Genomic DNA, 13,022 nt, shown 5'->3' on the forward strand with positions numbered 1-13,022 from the left:
GGATCTGAAGGGAGCAAAAGAGCAACAGCAAATCGGAAATTCTTGACAAGGAATAGGTAACCTTTTTTTATTGTTTGAAGGGTCTCTAGGTAGACAGTAGATTTTTTTTGTATTTGGATGCTAGGGTAGGAGGGATTATCCTCGCCCGGCCAGCGAAGCCAGACATCACATCATTCTTATATATGGATCTTCGAGGGGAAGGGGAAAAAAATCTCCTTGAAAACAAGCCCTATGGTTTAAGGAGTTCTCGGGTGTCCCATATGTTTCATTTTCTTTTACCTTTTTATTCAACGAGCCCGAATACATACATACATACAAACATAATTTTCCGATAGGCAGTGTCGTGTCCGTATCAGTTTGGTTCTCCGTCTGTGGGTAGGGTTAGCGTCCAAAAGTTTCCTTGAGAAAGATCAGGGAGGAGGGTCCTTTCTCGTATAAGGAAACTACGCTAACCACTATACCACATCTCCTCCCCAGATATCTTCACTTTCTTTGTATTTTGGCTATAGGGAACGGAAGGCGTCTGGGAACATTAACAATCAAGGATGCTGTTTTTGGCTTATGGGGAGCAGGTTGGTTGAACTTTAGGTTGGCACTACACATCGAAAGATAGAGTCGATTGAAGGATGCATTTGGACGGTTTGATCCTTTCCTGCCATTGAGGGCCGAATATTTCCTTGGATGTACCGCATGTCCGCTCCTGTTTCTGTGAACGTCTGATATGGTGGACTTAGAAGCAGCGCCTGGAATACCACTGTTTGAAAGATACGTAAATACAGTATGTATGTATCTATGTATGTGGAAAGTTTCTCAGACCTGAGGCCAGTCTTTTGAAGCTCCTCCCTCGCAGTTAGGGGATTGGACGTTAACCAGAATTAAAACAAACTTGCCAAAGTCGTGAACGGATTCTCCTTCTGGGTGACGTCCAAGCCTTAACTCGGAGGTACCAGCGATAAAAAAAAAACTTGCCTCTGATTAGATGGGTGCAGGGAACAGGTTGGTTCAAATTGAACTTGGCACCATTCACATTTAGACTAGAGGGGTTAAAAATGCTTTTGGACGGATTGAATCTTACCTGCCTTTGGGCTCCAAAAACGTCTTCGGATATACCGTACGACCCCTCTTGTCCATGCCCAAGCAAGGCATGGTGGAATTTGATAGCACTTGGAAAATGATTGTTTCGTGATTCTTGATATGTTGGGATTTGGAGATAAAGGATCCGTGACTCATTTCTCTTATCGTACATAAGATGTCCTTTTTTCTTATCAATAGCTGATATGATGAGTACTTGCTCTAATATTACTAAGAGCAAGGTTCTTATATATACAGGTTAGTTCAAAACTCAGAAGTTCAAAAGTCAATAGTGATTGGTCGAGCGATATGACGTCATCGATTTGGAAATCACAAGGTTCTTATATATACAGGTTAGTTCAAAACGAAGTCAATGGTGATTGGTCAAGCGGTATGACGTCATCGATTGGGAAATCATGTCAACAGAAGAGCTATAAATCGTGAAATTGCAACTTAAAACGCTCGTTGTTCCCTTCCGGAATAAACTATCATCATTTATCAAATGGTTTCAAGCCAAGTCTTTGGCGAATGCATTGAACCACTTATCAAGTCAGTGGCAGAGGAAAATTATTCGCCCAGGTAATGTTAAAGTGAGGTCTTCATATTCTATGAGGGTGTGTGTCTGAATCAAAGACGTATTTCTATCAAAGATAATGTGATGATGAAACAGCCCTGATGGAGAGATCCCACCGTCCTCCCATCCTACGTCCGTGGTCCGTGCAACACAATACGCCAGCCAGATTCAAATAATTCAGGCCACTTCTTCCAAGGCCCAGTTAGGCCCCATTCCAAGAATTGACCGAAAAGGCCTTTATTCAGCTTTTTACAATCGTGGACACCCCAACAAATTTGAGGAGGTCCTCAATTGAGGACCTATCCCCCTGCTACTTCACTTCCATTGGCCTTCCGCAGGGGGATTCCCTATCGCCAATTCTTTTTTATCTTTATATATCCGACCTGGCCGAAGCCCTCACCAATTAAGGCCCCACCATCAACCATTTTCCGGTATAATATCTGCAATACGTAAACGACCTGATTTTCTTGGCTGAATCAGCAGTTGAATTGCAAAATGCCGTCAATGCCCTGAACGGCTACTGACAAGAGAACGCCTTCAAGTCAATACCAGAAAGACGAAGGCCATGGTTTTCCATAAAGGCCGTCTGCCTCCCACCTCCTTCTATATTAACAATAGTCCGATTGAAATCGGCAAGTGCTTCAACTATGTCGGTTTCACCTTCTCCACCCAACACTCCTTCACCAATCACCTGAACTCTGCAATGAACAAAGCCAGAGCTAAGATCGGATACTTGTGCAATAGACTTCCCATCGAGAATCTTCTCCTTCCAATAGTTCTTCAACTCTTCCGGACCTACATCACTCTAATTTTCCTCTACGGCCTTCACCTGTGGCTCCCAAACTCCGCCTCACTTTTTTCATGTGCACTGAACCAATTCTAGTGATACTCATTGTGACATCACTTTCTAGTCAACTTTTTTTATCATTCTTGACCACTTCATTCTTTTATCCTTCAACCGATTTTTGCATATAATATTTATACATACAGTTTGGAGAGATGCCATGAATATTGGACGCTAATTGCGCGATGACCTAATTGCTCTCTTCAATACGAATGCTCGAAGACGACGACTGAGAAAAGAAAATGGTTTTACTCATTCTAAAAACGGAACTTACTAGGAAAATAAAGAACTCGTGCATCTCCCTAAACCGTTCGATACTTAATCACTCGTGACGATCATGCGACAGTTTGATACATTTTATAATCTGACATGACCAAGAGTCGCAATAAAGATTTATTTATTTTTTATTCTGGCATCATGAACAAGTTGCCATCGTTTTTATCAACTTTTGACACGGATGGAGTTTGTGTACGAGTGCAGGAGCTTGAACGAACCAACCACATCGCCCTTTCTTCAACGGTCCGGACAATAAAAAGGTCTTGGGTGTCAAACCATCAGCGTCTTGTAACTTACTTAGTACCCAACAACAAGATCATTATATCGTGAAATGCCGTGAAAAACGAAGATCAAAGAGGGGGTGTAGACAGTGTTCTTTTTTGTCCTGGGATGGTCATTTTTAGTACCTTCTGGTTGCTCTTTGAATGTTTGTGCTCGGGAAATCCGGTAAATTGACATCTAGCCGGTCTATTCAAATGTGTTCCCAATTTGGCCTTATACCCCGGCCTTTCAGGATAGTCGGAATACGTGAGGGAAATCAGCTTTGGTTCAAGGAGGCAATCTACGTTTGGCTTGTCGTTTCTCAATTTGTTGGTGTGATATGAGCTTTTTTTGCACTCTGGAGCCTTCAAAAAGGAATGGTGTTTTTGGATTTTAGCAACTAATTCAAACAGTTGAAAGCATCTCAATTGTAGGACCAACCAACTTTTCCGTATTTTTACACTTGTTTCAAGTCAACTCTTGACCTTGTGCACGAAGAGGCAAAGACTGGCAAAATGCAACTTGCCATAGGTGTTCGATTACGTGAGAGTTTCTTTATTCAGGTTTGAAGAATCTTTCAGCGCTAAATGCACCTTCCACGTTCATGCAAAGACACTGACAAATTTATTCGCGCACTTATTCATCAACCCTCTAGGACTAAAACCAAGGAAACAGCGCTAAAAAGTGCTTTCCTGTAATTGAATCAATAGATCTAATGTAGCTGAGTTCCCGGTCTTTAATCGTTACCGACCCCTGTTCAACTCGAGAAAAACAGCAAATAATGTGGAAAAAAAATCAGTGAACTGCTCCATTGCACAAAAATGTTTGTGTCACAATTGAAAACTCAAAAGCGTTATCTGCAAAGTAGATCCACCTAAAATCCAGTTGAATTCAAGTTAATCTTCTAATACTTGTGAGTCCTTGTAATTTATGTCAGTGTGGGAGTGCGTGTGAGTGTCCAACTTATGCATGGCTCCCATATGGGCGGGGATGGCAATAATCTCGTTTTCATCTGGATTTGGACACTTGGATGGTCGTCACTCACCTCCAGATTTGTTGTGATATTATGAACCTCTTTATTCCCGCCATTTATGTCCATAGTTTGTATGCTCTCCACACTCGCTCCTGTACCTTCCTCACTAGCTATTTCAGCTTTTCGCATTTACACAATAGTCATGTTCTTCCCAGGCCGTCCATTCTTCTGCAATAAACTTCATGTTTCCTCAACCACTTGATCTGTGTTCTTGGGTATAACACAAGATTGGCCAAAAGAAAACATACGGAAGAGTGTAAGAACACAAAACCATGGTCAGGAAATCGTCTCTTTTGGGACTGTGTGGCGTGGCCATCATTTGCGCTCATGCGAGACACCAAAGGTATCAAGGTAGTTCAATCCCATTTCCACGCCACTAAAACCTTCCCCTACACAGATTCGCGCAATTCCAGATGATTTATCTGAAGATCCATGGTGGTCCAGCTATCAAAATTCTGCACCACAAGAGACGCTGGATCCCAGTCAAGAGGTTACGGATCGTCAAGACCTCTCGGCCAATCCAGAGGTGAGCAATAAATGGAGGTGCTCATGGCGAATAATTGTGACCCACACTCCATGGCACTTTTTTACATTCCAGGCTTTAACCATTGCCGCCTTGGCATTGGGTGGACTCGTGGGATTGGGCGTGGGGACTTTGGGTTTCTCAGAAGCCAATAACCAACGACAAGAAATTCGGAGTAATTTGGCCTCACTCACTGCCGAGCCCTTGGGGTCTTGTGCGACCGAGCAAATGATTATTGCGAGATTGAACGTAATATCGACATTATTTACCTTGGGCAACAATGGACCCATCCCAAGTGACGATGAAATTGATAGATAATTCAATTCATTGACCATACCCTTGTTAGAGATGAGTTGTAACTAAGTTTTTATTGAAACTCGTGCTTTACGTATGTATACTGTTCGCTATTGCCTAACTTGTTTGTTAAATTCTTTCATTGGGCTGATCAAAATTAAAACGTGCACCCAGCCATCGCATTCTCGAATCAGGGAGTGAGGACAGTTTTTCAACCATAACAGGCCAGCTCTAGATCGTAACAGCTCTGAGTCCCGTTTCGAAAATGTTTGCGGAATAATAAACTTAGATCGTATGAATTCAGTTTGTGTTTTTTATTGCAACATTTACCTATGAAGAAGTTTATTGAAGGACAGAATCTTGTCAAAGTCTTGTGAAGCGGACCGAGACAAGACGAGGATTAAAATTGTATGTCCTTATCACTCCATAACTTTGACCCGCTCTCCTGAGTTCCCGGTGTCAGGTTTTGGGCCCAAATTTGGCCAAGTTCACTCATAGCGCGTCTACACTAGGGTAATGCCTCATGATAATTGGGCTCAAAATGATTGGCGTAAAAGCAATTGACAACGTCAAAATTGGCGGACACAATAATTGGCGACATTATAAGTGAACGTCCAAAATCATAACCGACATATTAACTGTTCGAATAACATTTTTAGTGGAAGAATGGTATTATTTCTTTTCAGTAAACGTGGTCAAAATTTCATCTTTGCTGGATACGTGGCCTTTTTTTAACGGGAAAAATAATATACATCTTAACATCGGAGGTGGGGGGAAGCCGAATTCAAACGTCAAGTCATGGTTCAAACATCGAGAACCTTGTTACATTCCGTATCATGAAACGATCGGCGTGTGGGAAGATGTGCTGTGGAATTTCTTCCTTTCCAAATAGTTCTGGAGTAGAACGAAGTGCCTAGTTGGTAAATTCTCCAATAGAAAATGGGCCTTTCACGAATCATTTTCTGAGGAGTTTGACAAGTGAATAATTCCAAAATAAAACAGACATTACTTCGATCTTACGCGGGGTGAAGATAAGAAACACGAAAAGCGTCAAAAAAAGCAGATGAAAGCATTCTTCAATGTTTCTTTGGACTTTAATAACAAAGGCTTGCATCCTTAGGTGGCTAACCTTTTGCTTGTCCGCTGCCACTGTTTTGGAGGCCCCCAACCGAGCTGCCGCAGGCTTGCGCCGCGGCCTCAGGTCCTTGCAACCAAAAGGTTAGGTTAGGTAAGGTCAGGTCAGCTTTGGTTAGTTTAGAGGGCTAGTCAGGTTAGGTTAGGTTAGGTTAGGTTACGTTAGTTTATCTTATCTTTAGCCATCTTCGTCCGAGCCTCCAGAGCAACAGCTGAAGCAAAAGGCTAGCAACGTAAGGACCATACATGATTAGTTACAGGCCGTTTCTTTTCACTTACGTGTATTTAATCTTTTATAACGTGACCAACCATAAGGTAAAATGTGTTCCATACAGATGAGATCAATCTGCACGCGCCTCAGACTTTCAATTCAGTACTGCCAAATTTGATCCAAGCTGTATGTTTTTAGGTCAGAAAATGCGTGTTCGCTTAACCTATTTCAGCGAATATGGCAATTGATTTGGGTGTTCAATGATTTTGTTGCCACTTCTTGTGTCTATCAATTGTAACGTCCTCAATTATCTTGCTCCTGCTATTCTGTCCCAATTATTTTGGGCTAAATGTTTTGCTGTGGCGACTCTGACAATCTATTTTTCCGCAAGAAGTGGGAAAGTAGAAATCAAGGTCGCTACAATGTCGCATATTCAGTTTAACCAATGTTAGAGCTTTAGCGACTTGATAAGTTTGGTTAATGGGAGCGAAGATAAATTTGTTGTGGGCCATTTTAACGTGGGAAAATGTCAATCAAGAACCCAAGATCTTGGAATAGTCGATCAACGAAAAGTTCTATCAGATGTCATCAATAATCAGATGTCATCAATTCGTCGCTTTATGTTGTAATCACGCTCATATCTTCCATCTCAAATCGAGCATGGATTACTGATTTGCATATTACATTACAATTGGAATGTCGCAGGCCCGTTAGTTTAGCCTCAAAAAGTAACCCTGATTTTTCTTCCGTCAAGCCAGGGTTGCTTTTTACTCAAACACATCATTTTTCGTTACGATGGAATCGGTTGGTGCTTTCACTTTCCCCGTTTTCTGGCAATCTTGAATTTGAAATTTTATTTGATCCCATCACTAGCATGGATCAACACCAATCTTCGGATTCATCTCATGTCGTTAAAAATTTTAGTCGTGGCCGAAGTGAACCAACCAAACCTTGGGCCCACTGCTGCCCGTTTGTTTTTGGTTTATTGGTATCTTTTCTTCTTTTCCTTTTTCAAGTCCGTCGGGGCAAGAACTAAAACTGATCTACTATCGAGAAAATACTTCTTTTTCCTGACGTTGTGAATACGTGTGCTCGTGACTGTAATGTCATTTAAAGTGAGGTGAAATTTAGGCGTAGCCCCCAGAGCCTATTTATCTTTTCAGAATCTTGATTTCGAGGTTGAAGAGATTATTGCAAAGTGCACTGCACTTAATGAAATTTGGCTGAGCAGTGAAAAATGCATTAAAGAACAAGACAATCAGGATCTTGCCCATGCCCACATCAAAACAGTCTTTCAAAATCATTAACAGAGTGTGAAGGGTCGGCGTTATTATTAGTTTTCAAAATACACTAGAGTTCCTGCAAACAATAACACACAAATTCTTGACATCCTGGTTTCGTTCGAAATCGTCATTTTTTTGTTTCAGCACATGCAGTGTAAATAGATCCAAAATTGAACTTCAAAATTGTGCGTGGTGCCGAGCTTTGGGCGCAAACCATACGTTTGGTTATCCACTCCCCTGACAATCTCCAAGGGTTTGATGGCGGCTGGAGCACTTGCTGTAACCATCAACCCAGCACTTGCATCGACGAAGATTGCATATGATTTCGAAATCGCCCTCTACCGGCTCAAGAGCGCAAGACTGGAGATGATGCTCACTACACAAGCTCCGTACTTTGTAGGATTCTTGTTGATTTTCTTTGACTTTTCTTCCCCTCTTTTTAGCCACCCCTTATTGGTTGGAGCATTTTTGGCTTAGCATTTTGTGTCCACTAATTTATTCTTCAAGTCCCTTGTTTGTTTGGTTCATGAGTGTTGTCTAAACAAGCCATAATAGCCCCAAAAGTCCGTTGTACTTAAGGTTCTTATATATGGTTGTACTAGAGCATGGATTTCTAGAAGACCTGGATGGCGCACGGCAAAAAGAAGGTGACCCATAGGGGGGAAAGGGGCGATCTCTCTGTTTGTTTGAAAGAGCACCCTTGACATCATTTTCAGTGCTTCTTTCTTCATGGAAAATACAAAAATATCAATAGTTACGATTTTTTAAGACAATTGCCCTATTTTTAGTTCCTAATTTTCTATCATTAATTCTTCTTTAAAGCTAAGAATGCAAATTTCAGTAGTGTTAGTAAAACTCTCCTCCCTTGACAAACCCAAGATATAGGTTTCAATGGGCACTTATTGCCAATTGTAAAAGCGAGACATAATACCTAATAAAGTATGATTTTTGCAAAACTCTTCTTTCATCTCTGCCCAAAAACGAGGTTCTAGTTAAAATAGCTTAAATCAATAATAAACCTTCAAAAAAACCTTGACCCTTCCACTTGGATATTACAATCAAATCTAAATGATCCAAAGCAACTCTCTCATTCAAAATTGTAAATGAATTGAAAATGAGCTTCTCAGTTTCCACATGAAGTCTTCCTCAGTAGAAAACATTTAATATTGAATTGGAAACAGCATGGTGTTAAACTATGACAGCAAGTTCATGAGGTGCGTTATAACTCCTAAAATCCAAAAAGTATGTAATAGTTAGGGCGGGGAAGGTATTATGTACTTGGTTTTTTTACAAGTAATTGAGGTTCAAGAACATATTTTCAATTTAAAGGAGCTCCTTCAATGTGATTCCTTCCAGGTTTTTGTTTGGTTTTTCACGGGCTTTTCTAACTGCTACAAGGAATGTAATCCCCAGTGCTATTGAAATGAAAGGTTATATTCATCTATCCATTACCTTTCAATCTTTGCATGTTATTTGGTCTACCAACGAGTTTGAGTTGGCAGACCGAGCTAGGCCTGGAATGTAGGGTTGATCTGGAATGCTACTTAAAAATTTGGTTACTTTGTCCTTGGAAAATGCTTGATTATAGGGATTTGCAAAGACCTCATTTTTGCAATTCTCCTAAACAAACATTAACAATCACTAACTTTGATTGTCTTTCACATACACTGATATATTTTAGCAAAAACAAGTACGTAAATCTTCCAGGCTTGTTGAGAGGTCTGGGAGCAACTTAAAGATACAAAAATTGAATAGCTGTAATTTGAATAAATTACAATAATAAAAATGAGTTGAGAGTTGGATTGAAGAACTTGATTCCAATCATGTACTTCCCAAAGTATGAGTGGCATGTTAAAACCGATTTGTATATCTTTTGAAACAACTAGGACTTCAAACAGCTATGGGAATCTGCTTTAATAACTTTTACTGAAAGAAAATTTTCTTTTTATGGTATTGTGCAATTCATAATGCGTTTCAATGGTCAAGGCAATTTGAGGCCCAATTCTTCTTATTTCTGATTTTAGGTATTCACTTTAGTGGTGTTAAAGAGAGTACTAAAAAGTTATTCTTATTTTTATTCTAGGATGAGACAGTGATTCCTGCAGAACATTTTGTAAAGGACTAAGATCAATTGGTTTAGTATAGTTGTTTAGAGTCAATAAAGGTGATAGTTAACCATGACATAAGTTTAGACTTTAATTATTGCAAGGATCTCATATCAGATATTTGGGTGATTACGCCACAAACCCAAGACTCAGCTTTATCATTACATCTTAAGAAGTGAGCATATCAAATTTTTGGATTGATACGATAACTTGCTGAATTTCAAAATGAACTGATTTTCAAAATGATCTGATTTTTGAGGAATTCCAAATGTTTTCAAAGGTTTTTGCTTTGGCTTCATTTTTTTCGCTTTTTAAGGAAAAGTGAAATAAATGTTTTCATTATTTTTTGGCACGCAAATAGCACATTGATTTATTTGACAATTGCTTTTCATACACAACCAGAGCATTTTGTTGCTAAATTTGATGCCAATGTAACCTTTGGAAATGGAATATCTTAGCGTCTGCTCAATGGATTTTGATGCAATTTCACTTTGAAACGCAACTGACATCACTCCAAACCTCTATTCTTTATGTTACCTTTTTGATATTGTTTGTGGATTAATGCACCAATCCAAGGTATTTCCAAAGATTCTTTTTCGTCTGTTTTTATGGTCTTGGCATGTGCCCAAACTCTTAATCAGTGTTGTGGGTACCACCGTGTGCTTTGGTCAACAATTCCACGGACCATGTTTTCGTGCTTTGGGAAGTAATGAAAAGAAGTAGTGAATAGCCTGTCAGGGAGTGTTCTGGAGGATTCTGGTCTTGCATCAGTTCCATTTAATAGATGCATCTCTCTCTTCAAATGGTTTAACTCCATCTGCTTCTATTCGACTTACATCTGATCTTCGAGGACTTTGATTTGATCCTCTTCACCTTCATGCACCCATGAAATTCGTCGTTTTTCTTCTTGAACGGCTCGCATCTTTTCGTTGAATTCAACTTTGGACTTGATCTTCGCTTCATCTTTGTCCAATTGAGCTCTCGCGGTGGATGAAGATTTTAAGGCTTTTGAAGCTTCAAAGACGCTATCTTCGGGTTCACCCACCGTTTTACCACGAATTTCTTCGATCCATTTTCGGATTTGCAGCTTTGCACTCGTGATTTTTTGCTCTTTAAATTCGTCAGTTTGAGTCGGTTGCTCTCTTCCACCTTGTGTTTGTCAGATTCTGCTTCCTACGCTTCCACCACCTCAAAGAAACCTTTACCTTAAAGAGACCTTGAATTTGCTTGAATGGCACGACCGAATTCTCCCCGTGGCTCAAAAGCTTAAAGAGCTTTTGAGCTTAAGGAGCTTAAATGGTCTTTCTCGTCTTTCTTTTCACATTGGCCAACAAAGCCGAGGGCCACTCAATTTCAACACATTCCAATACATTGGCCGCACTCTCTGTGGCAAAACTTTATTCGTTCGAAGAGCGTTGCTTGAAGCTATTAAACTCTCCCATCAACCGAAAGTTTTGGATGCTAACAGTGGTGCGAAAATTAAGGTACGACAGAAGAGGCAACCCTGGTTTGAGAACAAAACGCTCAGAGTTACAGTTTGAGGCTGACCAACGGGTTTCCCATACGTCACTAGTAAAGTTAAATGTCATTGAGAGAGCGAAGATCATTGTGAGAGTAAACTGATGCCCACCAACAAACCGGATACTATTTTCTAAAACCATTACTTTGGAGACAATTACAATGTGGGAGGACTGCAACATGACGTGTTTCGATCAATGACTTCAATGAGAGACCCCCATGTGGTTTCATGAGCACTTATTTTGAATTGCGACTGGGTAAAATATTCACTTTTTCAATAGTAGATGCCTTCACATTCTTCCTAATCGAGATGAAAAAAATTTTGTTTTGTGTTGATTTTGTTCTAAGGGTAAGATATCAAGTATCAGGTTCAATTCCTAGCACAGGCATTGGCCGTTTATTGGCCTTCCAAGCTTGAGATAGCATATTTTGACATTTTTGGATTGTATGATATACTGTAGCTCAGATACAGTATTCAGTACTTCTTGCTTGATCTAACTGTCGTGACCGCGGGAAAAGACGTATTAAGCTGAATTTTCGCCTCGATTTTGGCAGAATGTGAAGGCATGTGTATTATTGAAAAAGTGAATATTTTACCCAATCGCAATTCAAAATAAGTACTCACGAAACCACGTGGGGGTCTCTCATTGTGAATTTGAAAAATAAACCATCATGTTTACTTTCAAATTGAGCTATACTGCATGTGTTTAGATGTTTGCCCATCTATGCTCAAAACTCAAATTACTCGAATGAACCAATGTTCCGTTTCCATTTTTTTTGATAAACAGGGTGACGGCAAAGTCGCGCGAAAGTTAAAACATAAAATTGCGGATTTCAAGGTCGTTCTAAGGATACTTTATCAACGCAAATAAAAATTCACACTGTAACTTTTCACGTAAATACATTGATTTTATTCACAGTAACTGCTCTTGGCTCCATTAATCACACAGAGTCTTAGCCTTATCGTTCGGCATCATGCACGGATGACGTTCTCGTCAAGATCGTCGCATGCAGTCTGTAAAGATGATTTGAGGTATCTTTTGCCTGTACGTAAGGCGGAGGTCCAAGGTGCGCTTATACTATTCCATATTTTTAGGCTTGTTTTTGAAATGACACATGTTGTTATGGTAAAAAATTGCTGTCAGCAAATAGCCGAATGAAAAGAAGATAAAAAGGTGCCAAAATTCAAGTTCTCTAAAAAAGATCAACATTTTGAGATAATGTCTTTCGACTTTATTGTCACCCTGTATGGTTAAGTACTGGCGTACAGACGATGCATTGCGCCCAAACTCAGAGTTTCAAAGAACGGGCCCTTTGGTACACATGGAATCGACGTGGGCAGAATGCTAAAGTATCGCTCGAATAAGAATGATCGCTTACTAACTTTCATAGCTTGCGACGAGCCCTATGGAGAGTTGACAGAGTCAAAATATACTTGCTACCAACCGTGCGAGACTATATATTGTCAGTTCGGAATAGAGTGTCACGCAGTAGGTGACTTGTCTAGAGAAATCAAATTTCAGCCTTTCCTTTGAATCGAGTCAACCCAAGCGTGTGCGTTCTCGTATGTAGATTAAGGTATTGTCATGTTCTCATTGGGAGCGTATTGAGATGACTGTTTATTTCTGACTAGACTGGGTTCTTATATAGTGACTAGATTGATAGGTGCGAGCACGAGCATTTACAATCACACGATCTCCCTTTTCGGGGAGAGGAATAAACTTCATCCAAGGCCAACCATCGGGGTCTCGGCCAACCATCGGGGTCTCGGCCAACCATCGGGGTCTCGGCCAACCATCGGGGTCTCGGCCAACCATCGCGGTCTCGGCCAACCATCGCGGTCTCGGCCAACCATCGCGGTCTCGGCCAACCATCGCGGTCTCGGCCAACCATCG

The 13,022-nt window shown here is 40.5% G+C and overlaps 1 protein-coding gene and 2 long non-coding RNA genes across 5 annotated transcripts; 2 read left to right on the top strand and 1 right to left on the bottom strand.

Moving 5' to 3' along the window:
* Positions 1 to 263: 263 nt before the first annotated feature.
* On the bottom strand, positions 264 to 1,470 carry LOC131882216 (uncharacterized). Its single transcript, XR_009373463.1, has 2 exons — positions 1,076 to 1,470; positions 264 to 754 (listed from the first exon to the last, which is right to left on the bottom strand). It is a non-coding gene; the product is annotated as an uncharacterized LOC131882216 (long non-coding RNA).
* On the top strand, positions 1,319 to 2,796 carry LOC131882217 (uncharacterized). Its single transcript, XR_009373464.1, has 2 exons — positions 1,319 to 1,650; positions 1,722 to 2,796. It is a non-coding gene; the product is annotated as an uncharacterized LOC131882217 (long non-coding RNA).
* Positions 2,797 to 4,211: 1,415 nt separating this feature from the next.
* Positions 4,212 to 5,053, top strand: LOC131882170 (uncharacterized). 3 transcript variants are annotated; one of them, XR_009373456.1, is made up of 3 exons: positions 4,212 to 4,402; positions 4,457 to 4,585; positions 4,658 to 5,053. XR_009373456.1 is itself a non-coding variant. In XM_059229240.1 (3 exons), the coding sequence occupies exons 1-3, from the start codon at positions 4,332 to 4,334 to the stop codon at positions 4,898 to 4,900; spliced, it is 435 nt and encodes a 144-aa protein (XP_059085223.1). In that variant the 5' UTR covers positions 4,212 to 4,331; the 3' UTR covers positions 4,901 to 5,053. The 3 variants fall into 3 exon arrangements, 2 of the variants coding, with proteins under 2 accessions (XP_059085223.1, XP_059085222.1); XM_059229240.1 differs by having other exon boundaries at positions 4,212 to 4,410; positions 4,473 to 4,585; XM_059229239.1 differs by having other exon boundaries at positions 4,212 to 4,410; positions 4,473 to 5,053.
* Positions 5,054 to 13,022: the final 7,969 nt, after the last annotated feature.

This window comes from Tigriopus californicus, chromosome 6 (genome assembly GCF_007210705.1).
Source record: "Tigriopus californicus strain San Diego chromosome 6, Tcal_SD_v2.1, whole genome shotgun sequence".
NCBI classification, from domain to species: domain Eukaryota; kingdom Metazoa; phylum Arthropoda; class Copepoda; order Harpacticoida; family Harpacticidae; genus Tigriopus; species Tigriopus californicus.